This window comes from Gossypium hirsutum, chromosome D11 (genome assembly GCF_007990345.1).
Source record: "Gossypium hirsutum isolate 1008001.06 chromosome D11, Gossypium_hirsutum_v2.1, whole genome shotgun sequence".
Classification (NCBI taxonomy): domain Eukaryota; kingdom Viridiplantae; phylum Streptophyta; class Magnoliopsida; order Malvales; family Malvaceae; genus Gossypium; species Gossypium hirsutum.
The window spans coordinates 47,820,679-47,833,482 of record NC_053447.1 but is presented as its reverse complement, the minus strand read 5'-3'; the positions used below and the strand labels follow the sequence as shown (position 1 = coordinate 47,833,482).

At 34.9% G+C, this 12,804-nt stretch overlaps 1 protein-coding gene across 1 annotated transcript; it reads left to right on the top strand.

The window, feature by feature from the left end:
* Positions 1–1,395: 1,395 nt before the first annotated feature.
* Positions 1,396–2,823, top strand: LOC107913573 (U-box domain-containing protein 27). The gene has a single exon (XM_016842208.2). It carries the CDS (start codon positions 1,509–1,511, stop codon positions 2,718–2,720), a length of 1,212 nt encoding a protein of 403 aa, XP_016697697.2. The 5' UTR covers positions 1,396–1,508; the 3' UTR covers positions 2,721–2,823.
* The last annotated feature ends 9,981 nt before the right edge of the window (positions 2,824–12,804 follow it).

Here is a 12,804-nt window from a genome sequence, read left to right as displayed (position 1 = left end):
TTGTCGAGATGTGACAATCTATTTGTCGTCGTCTCGATGTGAGGTGAAGGATGTCACGATGACGATTCTTTATTTTGAAATATTTTCAATTAGGTCCTATCACTTCCTCGGGTTAGCTTTTGAGCTTACGTAAGTTTTTGCAAGACCTGTAAATGATTCCATCCCGTATTAAATGTATGCTTGAGTTGAATTTAGTTATTAAATTGCTATGAAATGCTCGTACTTTTGAAAATTTTCATTTTAGTCCTTTATTGATTTCATTTAAGCTTTAGAGTTTTAGTAAGTTGAATAAAACTCGAGAATGATTACATTTCATGTTGAGTATATATATAATTGTTTAATTTTAGCATTAAATTACATAATTTAATCATGAATGGATTGTAGTTACTCTGGTAACGAATGTGATACACTATAGCTTGGGCCCCGCGATCGGGTCAGGTATCGGGGTGTTATAGTAGATCTACCTCTACCCCTCGATGGATGAGCCCTAATAGATATTCCTCCCCTTTGAGACCTAAATCTTTGATTCCTAGCCATGAGTGAATTTTCGTAGTAATAAAAAACAATAAGAAAAAAAAACACATATAGAAATCCTAACAACAAACACAAGAAAGTCCTTGACTCTAACTAAAGATAAGCTTGCAGGGATTAAAGAAAAACACGAAAAAAGCCTTAAAAATCAAATGAAGCAAAATTGATTTTAAGGACAACCAAAACTTGGATTTATAAGTTTTCTCAAAAAGGCTTTATTAACGCACCATTCACTTGCTTTTTTATCCTTCATCTATTTAAGTGAATCGACCTCCACAACACCACCACTTATTCTTCCTTGTCTCCTCTCTTATTGTATTTTGTATCAACACCCATAAATAAAATTTTGATGTACACTTATCAAAAATTTCAAATTATAAAAAAATTAACATTATATCAAAATTTCTAATCTATATTATATCAAAATTTCTAATTTCTACCAAAAATTTTAACCCTTTAAATAGAAATTTGGATACATCTTTTTGGTCTCAAGATCCAAATGATGCAATCAAGACCGACCAACCGAACCCTCCGGTTGGTTCTGACCCTTTAAATCCCCCACGTTGTCATTCTTTAACTACGCATTTATTTCTCCTCCATCTGATCTCTACCGTTATTTTCATCTCGTGATCTATAACATCATTTCTGACATTTAATCCGATGGCATATATTTCAATCTCAAAAATCTGAACTACACGCGCTTAAGATACCCCACCTCCAGAACCTCACTCTCCTTTGACCAACGACCGAAAAAAGCAAAACTATAAAAAGAAAAAAAAAACGAATATTTGTTTTAAAAATGATAAATTGATGACGTCAGTTATCCTTTGACTATTTCTCTCTCTTTCTTTAAACCCCGGCCTCTCTCTCTCATCTCCAACTCCTCTTTCTTTTTTTTTTTTTTTTTTTGTTCTTCACTTTCTCTCTGAAATATTCATTTTCCTTCAACTTTCTCGCTTTCCAAACAAGGGGGAAAAATGCGAAGAGACGATTTGTGCATTACGATTCCGAATTTTTTTCGATGTCCGATATCGTTGGACGTCATGAAATCACCAGTAAGCTTGTGCACTGGCGTAACATATGACAGAACCAGCATCCAGCGGTGGCTAGATAGCGGCAACAACACTTGTCCGGCCACGATGCAGGTTCTTCAAAGCAAAGAATTCGTTCCCAACCGCAATTTACAACGACTCATTCAGATCTGGTCCGACTCAGTCGCTCGCCGTCAACACGACGCCGAATTGGCGGCAAACTCAGTTGTCCTTCCTTCTCACGATCAGGTCAAAGTTTTGGTTAAACAACTCGACAACAATAGCTTTTCAGCGTTAACGAAGATCGTTCGTTTCGCGAGAGAATCAGAGGAGAACCGCGAATTCCTGGCGAGAATGGACGGGTTTTTGAATGCGGTTTTCGATTTTATGAGGAATGCAGAATCGGACATCAAATTAATCGAACAAGTTGTTCATATTTTGGATTTGATGCTAAGTAAAATTTCGGAGAAGAAGCCGTTGATGGAATCGAATTGCTTGTCGACGATCCTTGTCATTCTACAACGAGGAAGTTCAGATTCGCAAATACAATCGGTTCAATTACTGGAGTCCCTAGCGGTCGATGGAGAATCCAAGCTGAAAATAGCCCAGAAAGAAGGATTATTGCTCGAATTGGTAAAATCATTAAGTAAAGAGAAGGATCCAAGATTGATCGAAGCGAGCTTATCTTGTTTGATATCAATCGCAATGCCCAAAAGAGTAAAAGCAAAGCTAATTCAATCTCGAACCATCCCAGAGTTAAAGATCCTTCTATCCGAACCAAACATGACCCCCTCGATAATCGAGAAATCATTAAAACTGCTGGAAACATTATCATCTTGCAAAGAAGGGAGGGTGGAGATATGGCATGATACGATTTTGTTACAAGCGATTGTGCAGAAAGTGTTGAAAGCATCGAGCAAAGCGACAGAGCATGCAGTGACGATACTCTGGATTGTTTGCTATTTGTTTAGAGACGAGAAAGCGCTAGAAGCGGTGGTTAGTGGCAATGGAATGACCAAGATTTTGTTGCTCATCCAAAGCAATTGTTCTCCAGCGGTTAGACAAATGTCTGCCGATTTGCTCAAGATTTTTGGGGTTAATTCCAAGCCTTGTTTATCAAGTTATGATACTAAGACTACCCATATTATGCCCTTTTGAGCAATTTTCCTTCTGCTTTCTCTTAAAACCCCCCACGTTTGTAAATCAAAGGAAAATTTTGTTAGTTGAATCATGAAACAGAAATTCATTATGATTTTAGTTAGAAAGTTCTTTTTTCCTTCAAAATCTTTTGCTTTTTTAATGTTTATCATTAGTAGTCGGATGAAACAAAGGAAATACGATAAAATAAACAACTTGGTGTCGCATTATAATGTTTTTGGGACTGGTAAAAAAAGAGTAGGCTATATCATTGTTTGATTGCTTAGCTTGCTCAGTTGCTTGTTCTGTTTCTTGAAATTTGGTACGGTTTTGTTTTGATTTGATTTTGAACTGCAAAAAGACAAAGCAGGGGCTCACTCAATTTCTCATAAATAGCTGTAATTGTAGAAATGAAGCTTTCAACTTGTGGAGCCATTGTCCACTTCTTGCCCACTCATGGTCAATGGACAGTACTACTGATCCATCGCTGATGGGGACGTTGTTTTTCTCTGCATCACTAATTGTTTGCTGACAAGAACCAACTCAATGCTTGGAGACACTAGCAAATTTCCCAAAAAATCATATCTTTTTCTTCTTAGTCCTTGTACTAATATAGAATTTGAGATTTGGTCCTTGTACTTTAAAAGTTCAAATTTCAAATTAATTGAAAATCATATTTCAATCATTAATGTCATTGATGATTTTTGTTAAACTTTATCAATTTAACATGTTTATTTTAACAGGAAATATTTGTCATAATTTTAATGGACCAAATCTCAAATTTCATCGATATATAAATAGTAAGTTGGCGCCATAAATAGTTTTACATCCGCAAAAGAATTGTTGACTTTGAAGATTTGATGTCTAAACTTTAAAGTAATATTTCTAAAGTTTGTGGTGTTTATGGATGGATTCTTGTCCCACGTTCAATAATAGAAGCATCATACATATAATTAGAATATGCGTCTAGGCATCTATTAAAGAAGCTATGGGCGATAAGTAAACCCTTGTGAGACGGTAATTACAAAGAAATGAATTGAGAGTATTCTTTTCTTTTTTCCAAAGTTTCCAGTAAGTTGATTTAATTTTTGTATCCTAATTTGATATTTATAATTTTAATAAATTGTAATGATATATATTTAATTTTTAAAAGTTATATTATATTATTTTTAAAATTTTGTAATAGAAAAATATATTATTATATATGTAATCTCATATCAGCTTAATATTTTTATAAAAAACTATATAATTTTAGTTAATAAATTTAATCAGTTAAAATTGAAATTTAAAAATTCGAAAGACAAATTCCACAGCTTGTATATAATATGAAACTAACACCATCACTCGACAAAAAAAAATTATATGTGACTAATAATTCAAATTCAAAGAATACAAAGATAATTATTAATAAAATTAGATTACAGAAATTAAATTGATTTATTCATTGTTTGTATATTAAATTTATTCCACAATTTTGGAATTGAAAATTCATTTTATAACAAAAGAAAAAGGAAAATTAAGCAAGATTCGTGGCAGGGAAGGACAGCTAGGGGGAGAGAGTAGAGGCAAAAGGAGTACAGATACGATGAACTTTGACAAGAATTTCCGGGGGTGAATTGTTTAGAGTGAAGACAGAGAGACAAAGTGCCGCAATTGCTGAAATGGAGGTGCTTTGCTGACTGTAATTTCAACACCCATCTTTCAATCTAATAAACAAAAAAGAAAACAATAAACAACTTGGTTTTTGATTGGACAAAAGTAATGAAAGGGAGTGGAATCACAATCTGAAAAGAGGAAATTAGCTAAAAGTAGGGAAGATAGTCATAGAATAGAGATTTGACCACTCCAACCCCTCTTTAAATTAATATCATTACTTGGAAACTAGAAAGATTAGCCCTTGAGAATGCGTCCACTTTATATTTAAAAAACCTTATGATGAAAAGAGAGGTCTTGAAATGAGGGGAGTGCACTGAAACCATGACCGTAATCTAAATTTATTAATACCAAGTATAAAAAAAATAATAGCTGTTTGTTTGTTTGGTAGTGGATTTGGGTTTTCAAAAGCTTGGGGATTGGCTGCAACATGCCCATCTAAAGTTACGAGGGGATGGTCTTGGTTCCCCAAGAACATGAAGGGACCTTTGCCTCTTTCTTTTTCAATCTTTTAAAATATAGACATTGTTTATTAATGTCACCAAATCGGTATTATGGTGCAAACATTTATTGGTTCAACTGGCAAATGATTTGGATTAAAATTGAGTTTTAAGTTAATATCTTAACAAATCTCTCTGTTTATGTTAAAAAATATAATTCATTCATAAATGTAATTATTGATATAAAGTATAATAAGGGAGGAATATAAGGTGGAATGAGAGGGAGATCAAGGTTATGTAGAGGAGGCCAATTCACCTGCAAGGGCTAAGAGTCGAAACAAGTACAAAAGGACATGCTAATCGAAAATATAAATGCTCAGAGTAACTCTACAACATAAAAAGGGTTGATCCCTTGCCCATAGTTTTCCAAGGTATTTATAGGAAAAAGTCACCTTGTCCATTGATATAATATTGGCTAGATAAGCGTTTAATCTAGTTAAAAGCGTAATGGATAATCATGGACACGTATTACGAGAATCTATTAGTATGAAATAATTAAGCCTAAATAGACTCCTTATTATCTAAGAAGTGTGTTCACATTAGGATAACTATTTATTATGGACATGAGTGGTAGGTTCCATTTGAAGTAGGTTGAATGGTTGTGCTTAGAGGGTTAATTTAGAGTCAATGATGCCTTTCGGGTTTGACATGTGTCTTTCTAGAGGAGAGGTATAAGAATAGCCCTTTAATCGAGCAAAAGGTCATCAAGTGGCCTCTAACCGGAGAAGATGAGGTGCCATCAGACAATTATCATAAATCTGGCATTCTTCTAGGGAGTAGTGGTCATGATGAAAAGCATCTAACATTTTTTAGGTGGCCAAATGTTATTGGTCATGGCCTCAAGTCCCCAAAATGACACATTTATGAGGGATAACTGGTCTGCTGTAATTTAGTGTAGCAGATTAATCTAGTTTTTACGTTTAAGGAGCTTGAATACAAGCATTTTTGTGATGTTTTAGTTAAGTTTTCTTAGTTTTATTTATATTCAATAAAATGTGCAAATTGAGTCTTTTATTGATCTTAGGGGTCGAATGAGGACTAAGGGTGAGCTAACACACCCTGTGAGTGTACAAGAGACAATTAGAAGGTGTACTAAATGGATACTAGTCGCCATGGCGCAACCTGGATGACTCGATGTCGCAATATATGGAGCAAAATGGAGAAAGCTCAAGATTGCATTCGATGTAGTGACACAGACTAAGGGTGTTGTGACATACCCTTGAAGATAGCTGAAGAGGAGTATACTAATTGCTATGTCACGACACAGGTTCTGGTGTGTTTCGACATTGACTCTTTGACGAAAATTAAACACGAAGCAGGGGCGTTTTGGTCTGCACAATCAAATTAAAAGCTCGAAAACGTCATCTAACCTAGAGTTAAGGACGAGGACCACCTGAAGGCTATAAATAGGCTCATTTGTCACTTGTTATGGACACCATTCCTTTAGCTTAGACTCTCTCTGTAAAATTTAGTTTAGTATTTTCTTTCATTCTTAGGTTTTGACCGCCTCCAGACATACTAACGTGCAGAGTGTGAATACTACAATAAAAATATAGAAAGACAAGGCGGTATCCGCAAGTATACGGGTCGATTTGTAATATAGTTTTACAACGAAGTATGTGAGTACTCCAAGAATCGTACCCAAAGGAGGTAAGTGCTAGATCAATTTTAACATAAACACTAAAAGATCTAATTAGTACTTTTAATTTAGTTATGGTACAAAGAATATAAAATAAAAGATTTTTGGGGTTTTTATAATAATAAAAACAAAATAACATAAAAAGATAAAATTTGAGAGATTAAAACGAAAGAATAAATCAAATCTGATTATGAGTGATTAGCTCGCTTCAATAATGTCCATCAACTATTGTTTCGGGTTTCCTCGTCAATCAACTAGTCATTACCTTAGCAGGATCTTCTGATATTCCACTAACATAACAAGTCAACAAGAACTATTTATCTTTTGACCTCACAGTCTTGACTGGTTTGGGGTTAAAGGTGTTCATGAATGGGGAATACCAATTTTGGTTTAATTCCCACCTTGATGACTTCTCGGGATTGTCAAGCCTAGGGTTTGTTTCACGTTCTCCTTTTCCCAAACAACTGATCCGTTGAGTAACCCTACAAAATAGTTAGCAGATCTTACTTCCACTCGCTAATCCCCCATTGAAGGACTAGTTCCTCATGGTGTTCATAAACAATATATAATCGATGGAAAGAGAAAGCATGCTAATTAAATCGACATGATAAAGTAAATGAAAGAACCTAATTGTATTGAGATTAAGCGCTAACCCACAGAGTTGAATGATTCCACAACTCAGATATTTTGAAATCGACAAGAATAATTAAATAAAACTAAAACCTAGGAATGAAAGAAAAATACTAAACTAAATTTTACACAGAGAATCTAAACTAATGGAATGATTTCTCTAACATGTGACAAATGAGTCTATTTATAGCCTTCTAGTGGCCGTTATCCTTAATCTTAGTTTAGCTGATGTTCCTGAGCTTTAAAGTTTGATTGTGCAAACCAAAATGCCCCTATTTCGTGTTTAGTTTTTGTCACAGAGTCGATATCGTGACACACCAGGACTTGTGTCGCGACATAGCAACCAATATGCTCCTTTATAGCCATATTCAAGGGTATGTCGCGACACCCTCAGTCTGTGTCGTTACATTGAAGGCAAACTTGATTTTTCTTCATTTTATTCCCTATGTTGCAACGTTGAGTCATTTGTGTTGCGACATAGCAACTAGTATTTGTTTAGTTCGCCTTCTAATGGTCTTCTGCACACTTACAAAGTACGTTAGCTCACCCTTATGCCCCATTTGACCCCTAAGGTCAATAAAAGACTCAATTTGTACATTTTATTAAATATAAATAAAACTATGAAAACTTAACTAGAACATAACGAAAATGATTGAATTCAAGCTCCTTAAATGCAAAACCTGGTTTAATCTGCTACACTGAATTCTAGCTGATCAAACTTGTAACACCCCTAACCTGTATCAATCGTCGAAATAGGGTTACGAAGCGTTATAAAAAAATCGTAACTAAAAACAATCATTTTTAAAAATTAGATAAATCATAGCATAATTCATTCAAAAACATGCATATCGTCCCTTATTTGAGCCCTCAAGGCCTTAGAAAAACTTTAAAAATGGTTCGAGACTAAATTGGGACCATATGAAACCTTACGAAAAATGTTGGAAAAATTCACACTGCAGGGGTCACACGGCCATGTGCCTCACACGGCTGAGATACACGCTAGTGTCTCAAGCCGTGTAACATATGAAATAGGGACACACGGTCGTGTCCCAGCCCATTTAACTTTATGACTTGGGTCACACGGCTAAGCCATATGCCCGTGTACCAAGCCATGTAACTCTCGAAATGGCCTCACACGCCCGAGTGCCAGGACGTGTGCTATGCTGTGTAACTTTCAAAAAGTAACCTTTAAAACTTACAGGGGACACATGGGTGAGACACACGCCCATATGTCACACACGACTGCGACACACGCCCGTGTCTAAGGCCATGTGGACAAGAAATAGACCAAAATAAAACCATTTCTTTCACCCATTTCCAACAAGTACCTACAAGCCAAATGCACTTATGAACAAAGTACAAAAACATGCCAACACATGCATAATAAGACCATTTTAATAAACCATGAATCCATACAACCAATATGCCTTTAAGGCACCTCAATCACAATTAATCAAATCTATCCAAACATATGCATAATTAACCATTCATCTAGCATTCATATCTAACCTATTTCCATACCAAAGTTTATCACAAATGACCACATTGAAACTTCATCAACACATACCAAATTGATCATTTAAAACATACATTCACTTAGCCACATCAATACTAACCATCCAAGCATCAAAGTGCCAAAAGCACACCAACCATAATACCATATATACATGCCAAATATAACAACTAAACATTAGACACAAGTCCACCTATACATGCCATCATAGCCATGACCAAAACATCATAATCTACCGATATAATATTTGGATACTGTGATAGGTCTCTGATGAGCTTCCAAATCGATCGAGCTTCCGATAATCTAAAAAAACATAGAAAAGAACAACAATGTAAGCATATAATGCTTAGTAAGTTCGTAAATCATGAACATAGCTTACCATTTCAATGCATAATCTTAAAAATAGACATGGATCAATCAAACATAGCTTGGCACAAGCCTAAGAATTATCAACAACACAAGTTAGTGATTAAACACATAACTTAGCAAAATCATCTCATGGTAAGATAAATTTCATGAACATAGCATACTTGAATTCATACATACTTTGATCATCAATAATTCATACATTTCCATAAGTTCTTAACTTAGCTATTGGAACACTTACCGTTCCTTCCCTTTTCATGCCCATTGAATCACTTAGAATAATATCGGATATGTGGGAAGCTCACACAAAGTGTGCTAAATACATGGTTGAAACCATTTCTTTTCCTTTTCCTTTACATAAATGCTCACTCTAGCCATAAATGGGTCTGTTCACACAAGCTAACGGTCGAAATGTAACTACACGATGCTATTCACATAAGCTGACGAGTATCCACAACAAATGCCAGAACTCAGCCATCGGTAGGACATTCAGGACCAACACCCGAAACATGGTAACCCTAATGACATGTCATTTGTATCTTATATATTCCTAAGGTTCAAACGAGACTCATGATATGATGAATAACATAATAGCATTTAATTCAAATAACATTAAAATACTATTTAAACATACAAACTTACCTCGAATATAAAGACAACGAAATAGGATCACTAATCCAAGACTTCATCTTTCCCTCGATCTAGATCCGTACGAGGCTTAACTTGATCTAAATAAACAAATTTAATCCATTTAATATTCATTCTATTCTAACTTGATCTAAATAAGCAAATTTAATCCATTTAATATTCATTATATTCAACTCATTCCAGCATTCATATTTTTCCAAAATTACACTTTTTGTAACAGCCCAATTTTGGGCCTAGTCGGAACAGTGGTTTCGGGGTCACAAATTCGATGAGGAAAAATTTAATATTCTTATATTTTTATGATCTACAGATGTATGAAATGATATTTTGAAAATTTTGTTAAAAAATTTTGACGTTTGGGCACTCAATTTAGTCGAAAGGACTAAATTGTAAAAAAATACAAAACTTGAGTTCTAGATGCTAGAGGTGTCTAATTGCTATGAAATTTTAAATTGGAGGTCCTTAAAAGGTAATTAGACCATTGGTTAATTTTTTTGATAAAAATGGACATGAAATAGGTGAAATAGAATATTTTTAAGTTAAGGGCATTTTAATAATTTAGTGATTAAATGAATTAAAAAGCCAAATTAAAAGCCAATTTTTGCTCATCTTCAACCCTTTGGCCTAATTTCACATGAGGAAGACATAGCTAGGTTTTTTCAAGCTTCTAATCTTGATTGTAAGTTCGTTTTAGCCCCGTTTTTAATGTTCTTTACATTTTTGAGATCCTCGTAACTCGGTTTAGCTATTTCTACCATTATTTTGAGCTAGGGTTTGTGTTTAAAAATTTACCCATGGATGAATTGCATGTGTTTTGATATTTTATGGTAGAATATGAAAGTTTAAAGTGTAATAAACAACTTTTTCTAAGTAATTTTTAGTGAAATTACATAAAAGGACTTATTTGTAAAAGTTATAAAATGTGTAAAAAAGAAAAAATTGTAATTTAGTGAAAATTGTGGGCTGTTATAAGAGGGAATATGAATTGGCTAGGCTTGAGTAATGAGAAAATGAGTACTTTTCATTTTACGAGCCTAGGGGCAAAATTGTAAATATGTGAAAAGTTAGGGGCAAAAATTTAATTTTTCTATAAGGTGTTTTTATGGCTGAATTGAAAATGTGTGTATTAAATGAGTTAAATGTGTTATTATAGGTCAAGAAAGACGAGGAATTGACCTTGACCGGGGAAAAGGCAAGGTTGTGGACTAAGACGCAAACATTTGATATTTTGGACCGAGGTAAGTTTGTATGTAAATAATGCATCATTTTTACTTATGCTTTTGCAACATATACCTGACGGTAATGTATACTTGTTCTTTATAGTCACTTGTTGAGCTGACGGTAGTCAATATAAAGTCTCATAGATCCGTCTTTCTTCTTTACAAACAGTACGGGAGCACCCTAAGGAGAAAAACTCGGTCTCACAAATCCCTTATCTGTCAATTATTGTTATTGAGCTTTTAATTCTTTCAATTCAGTCGGAGCAATTCTGTATGGAGCAATCGAGATTGGTACAGTCCCAAGTAATAAATCAATAGCAAATTCAATCTCTCTAATTGGAGGTAACCCATGCAATTCTTCCGGAAACACATTTGAAAATTCACAAACTACCGGTACTGATTCAAGTTTCGACTCAGACATTTTAGTATTCAACACGTATGTAAGATAAGCTTCACACCCTTTTCTCATGTATTTCTGAGCCGACATGTGCGAAATCACCATAGGCAATTTATTTGATTAATCTATTTCAACCCAAAGAATCTCACCATTTTCACATTTCAACTCAAGGGTTTTCTGTCTACAATTTACCTTGGTATCATGCAATGCCAACCAATCCATACCCAAAATTTCATCAAACTCATCAAATCACAACAACATCAGATTAGCCGAAAAATAGTGACATTGAATCATCAAAGGGCAATTCTTGCAAAGCTTATCAACTAACACATATTTGCCTAAAGGGTTTGATACTTTAATCACAAATTCAGTAAGTTCAACAGGCAAACTCTTACTAGATACTAAATTCACACAAATATAGGAATGAGTAGACTTGGGATCAATCAATGCAATAACATTAATATCATCAAGAGAAAATGTACCAGTAATCACATCGGGAGATGACGCATCCTCACGAGCATGTACGGCATAAGCTCTAGTGGGTGCTCTAGCTTCTGGCCTCGCAGCTGAATCTTTCACTACACTTTTACTGCTAGCTCTACTTCCGGCATTTCTCAGTGGTCTACCTCTGCTGGTAGTATTACTTGGTCTAACACTCTGAAATTTTTCTTCCCCAGCCCTCTAAGGACAATCTTTAATATAATGCTTTTGAGAACCACCCTTAAAACAAGCACGGATAACCATATAACACTCGTCGGGGTGCCGTATGCCATAATGTTGACATTCAGGTCTATTGGATTTAACATTACCCATACTTCCATTGAAGTAGCTTAGGTTTTAGAACCTGAATATGATCTCCCACGGTCTCGGTGCGAATACCTAGCTAAAATAGTCAATTGAGGATTCATCTCTTTGGACTTCTTTGACTAAGATTGAAATGACTTAATCATTGGCCTTTTTCTTGCATCTCGGGCCTCAATCATAGCTTTTTTTCTTTTCTTTATTCAGCTCTTCGGGTTTTCAAGCTTGATCAACCAGTACCACAAATTTTTTTAGCTCTAAGATTCCAACTAGCTGTCGGATATCCTCGTTCAACCCATCTTCAAATCTCTTACACATAATAGCCTCGGTAGACACACATTCCTTGGCATATTTACTGAGTCTAACAAACTCTCTTTCATATTCTGCCACAGACATTCGGCCCTGCTTTAACTCAAGAAACTCTTTGTATTTTTGATTAATGAACAGTTGACTTATGTACTTCTTTCTAAATTCCTCATAGAAAAAACCCCATATAACCCTTTCTTTCGGAACCACGGATACTAGTGTCTTCCACCAGTGATATGCCGAGTCCCTCAATAAAGATATAGCACACTTTAAACGTTCTTTGGGAGTACAAGAAAGTTCATCAAATACCCGAATAGAATTCTTAAGCCAAAACTCTACTTTCTCAAGATCATCATCTTTATTGGCCTTGAACTCTTCATCCCCTTACTTTCGGATCTTATTAACCAGAGGCTTAGTTAGTCTTACCATTTC

Bases quoted from the DNA above. Each gene is read 5' to 3' on its own strand.
- LOC107913573 (XM_016842208.2), top strand. From the start codon at position 1,509: ATGCGAAGAGACGATTTGTGCATTACGATTCCGAATTTTTTTCGATGT.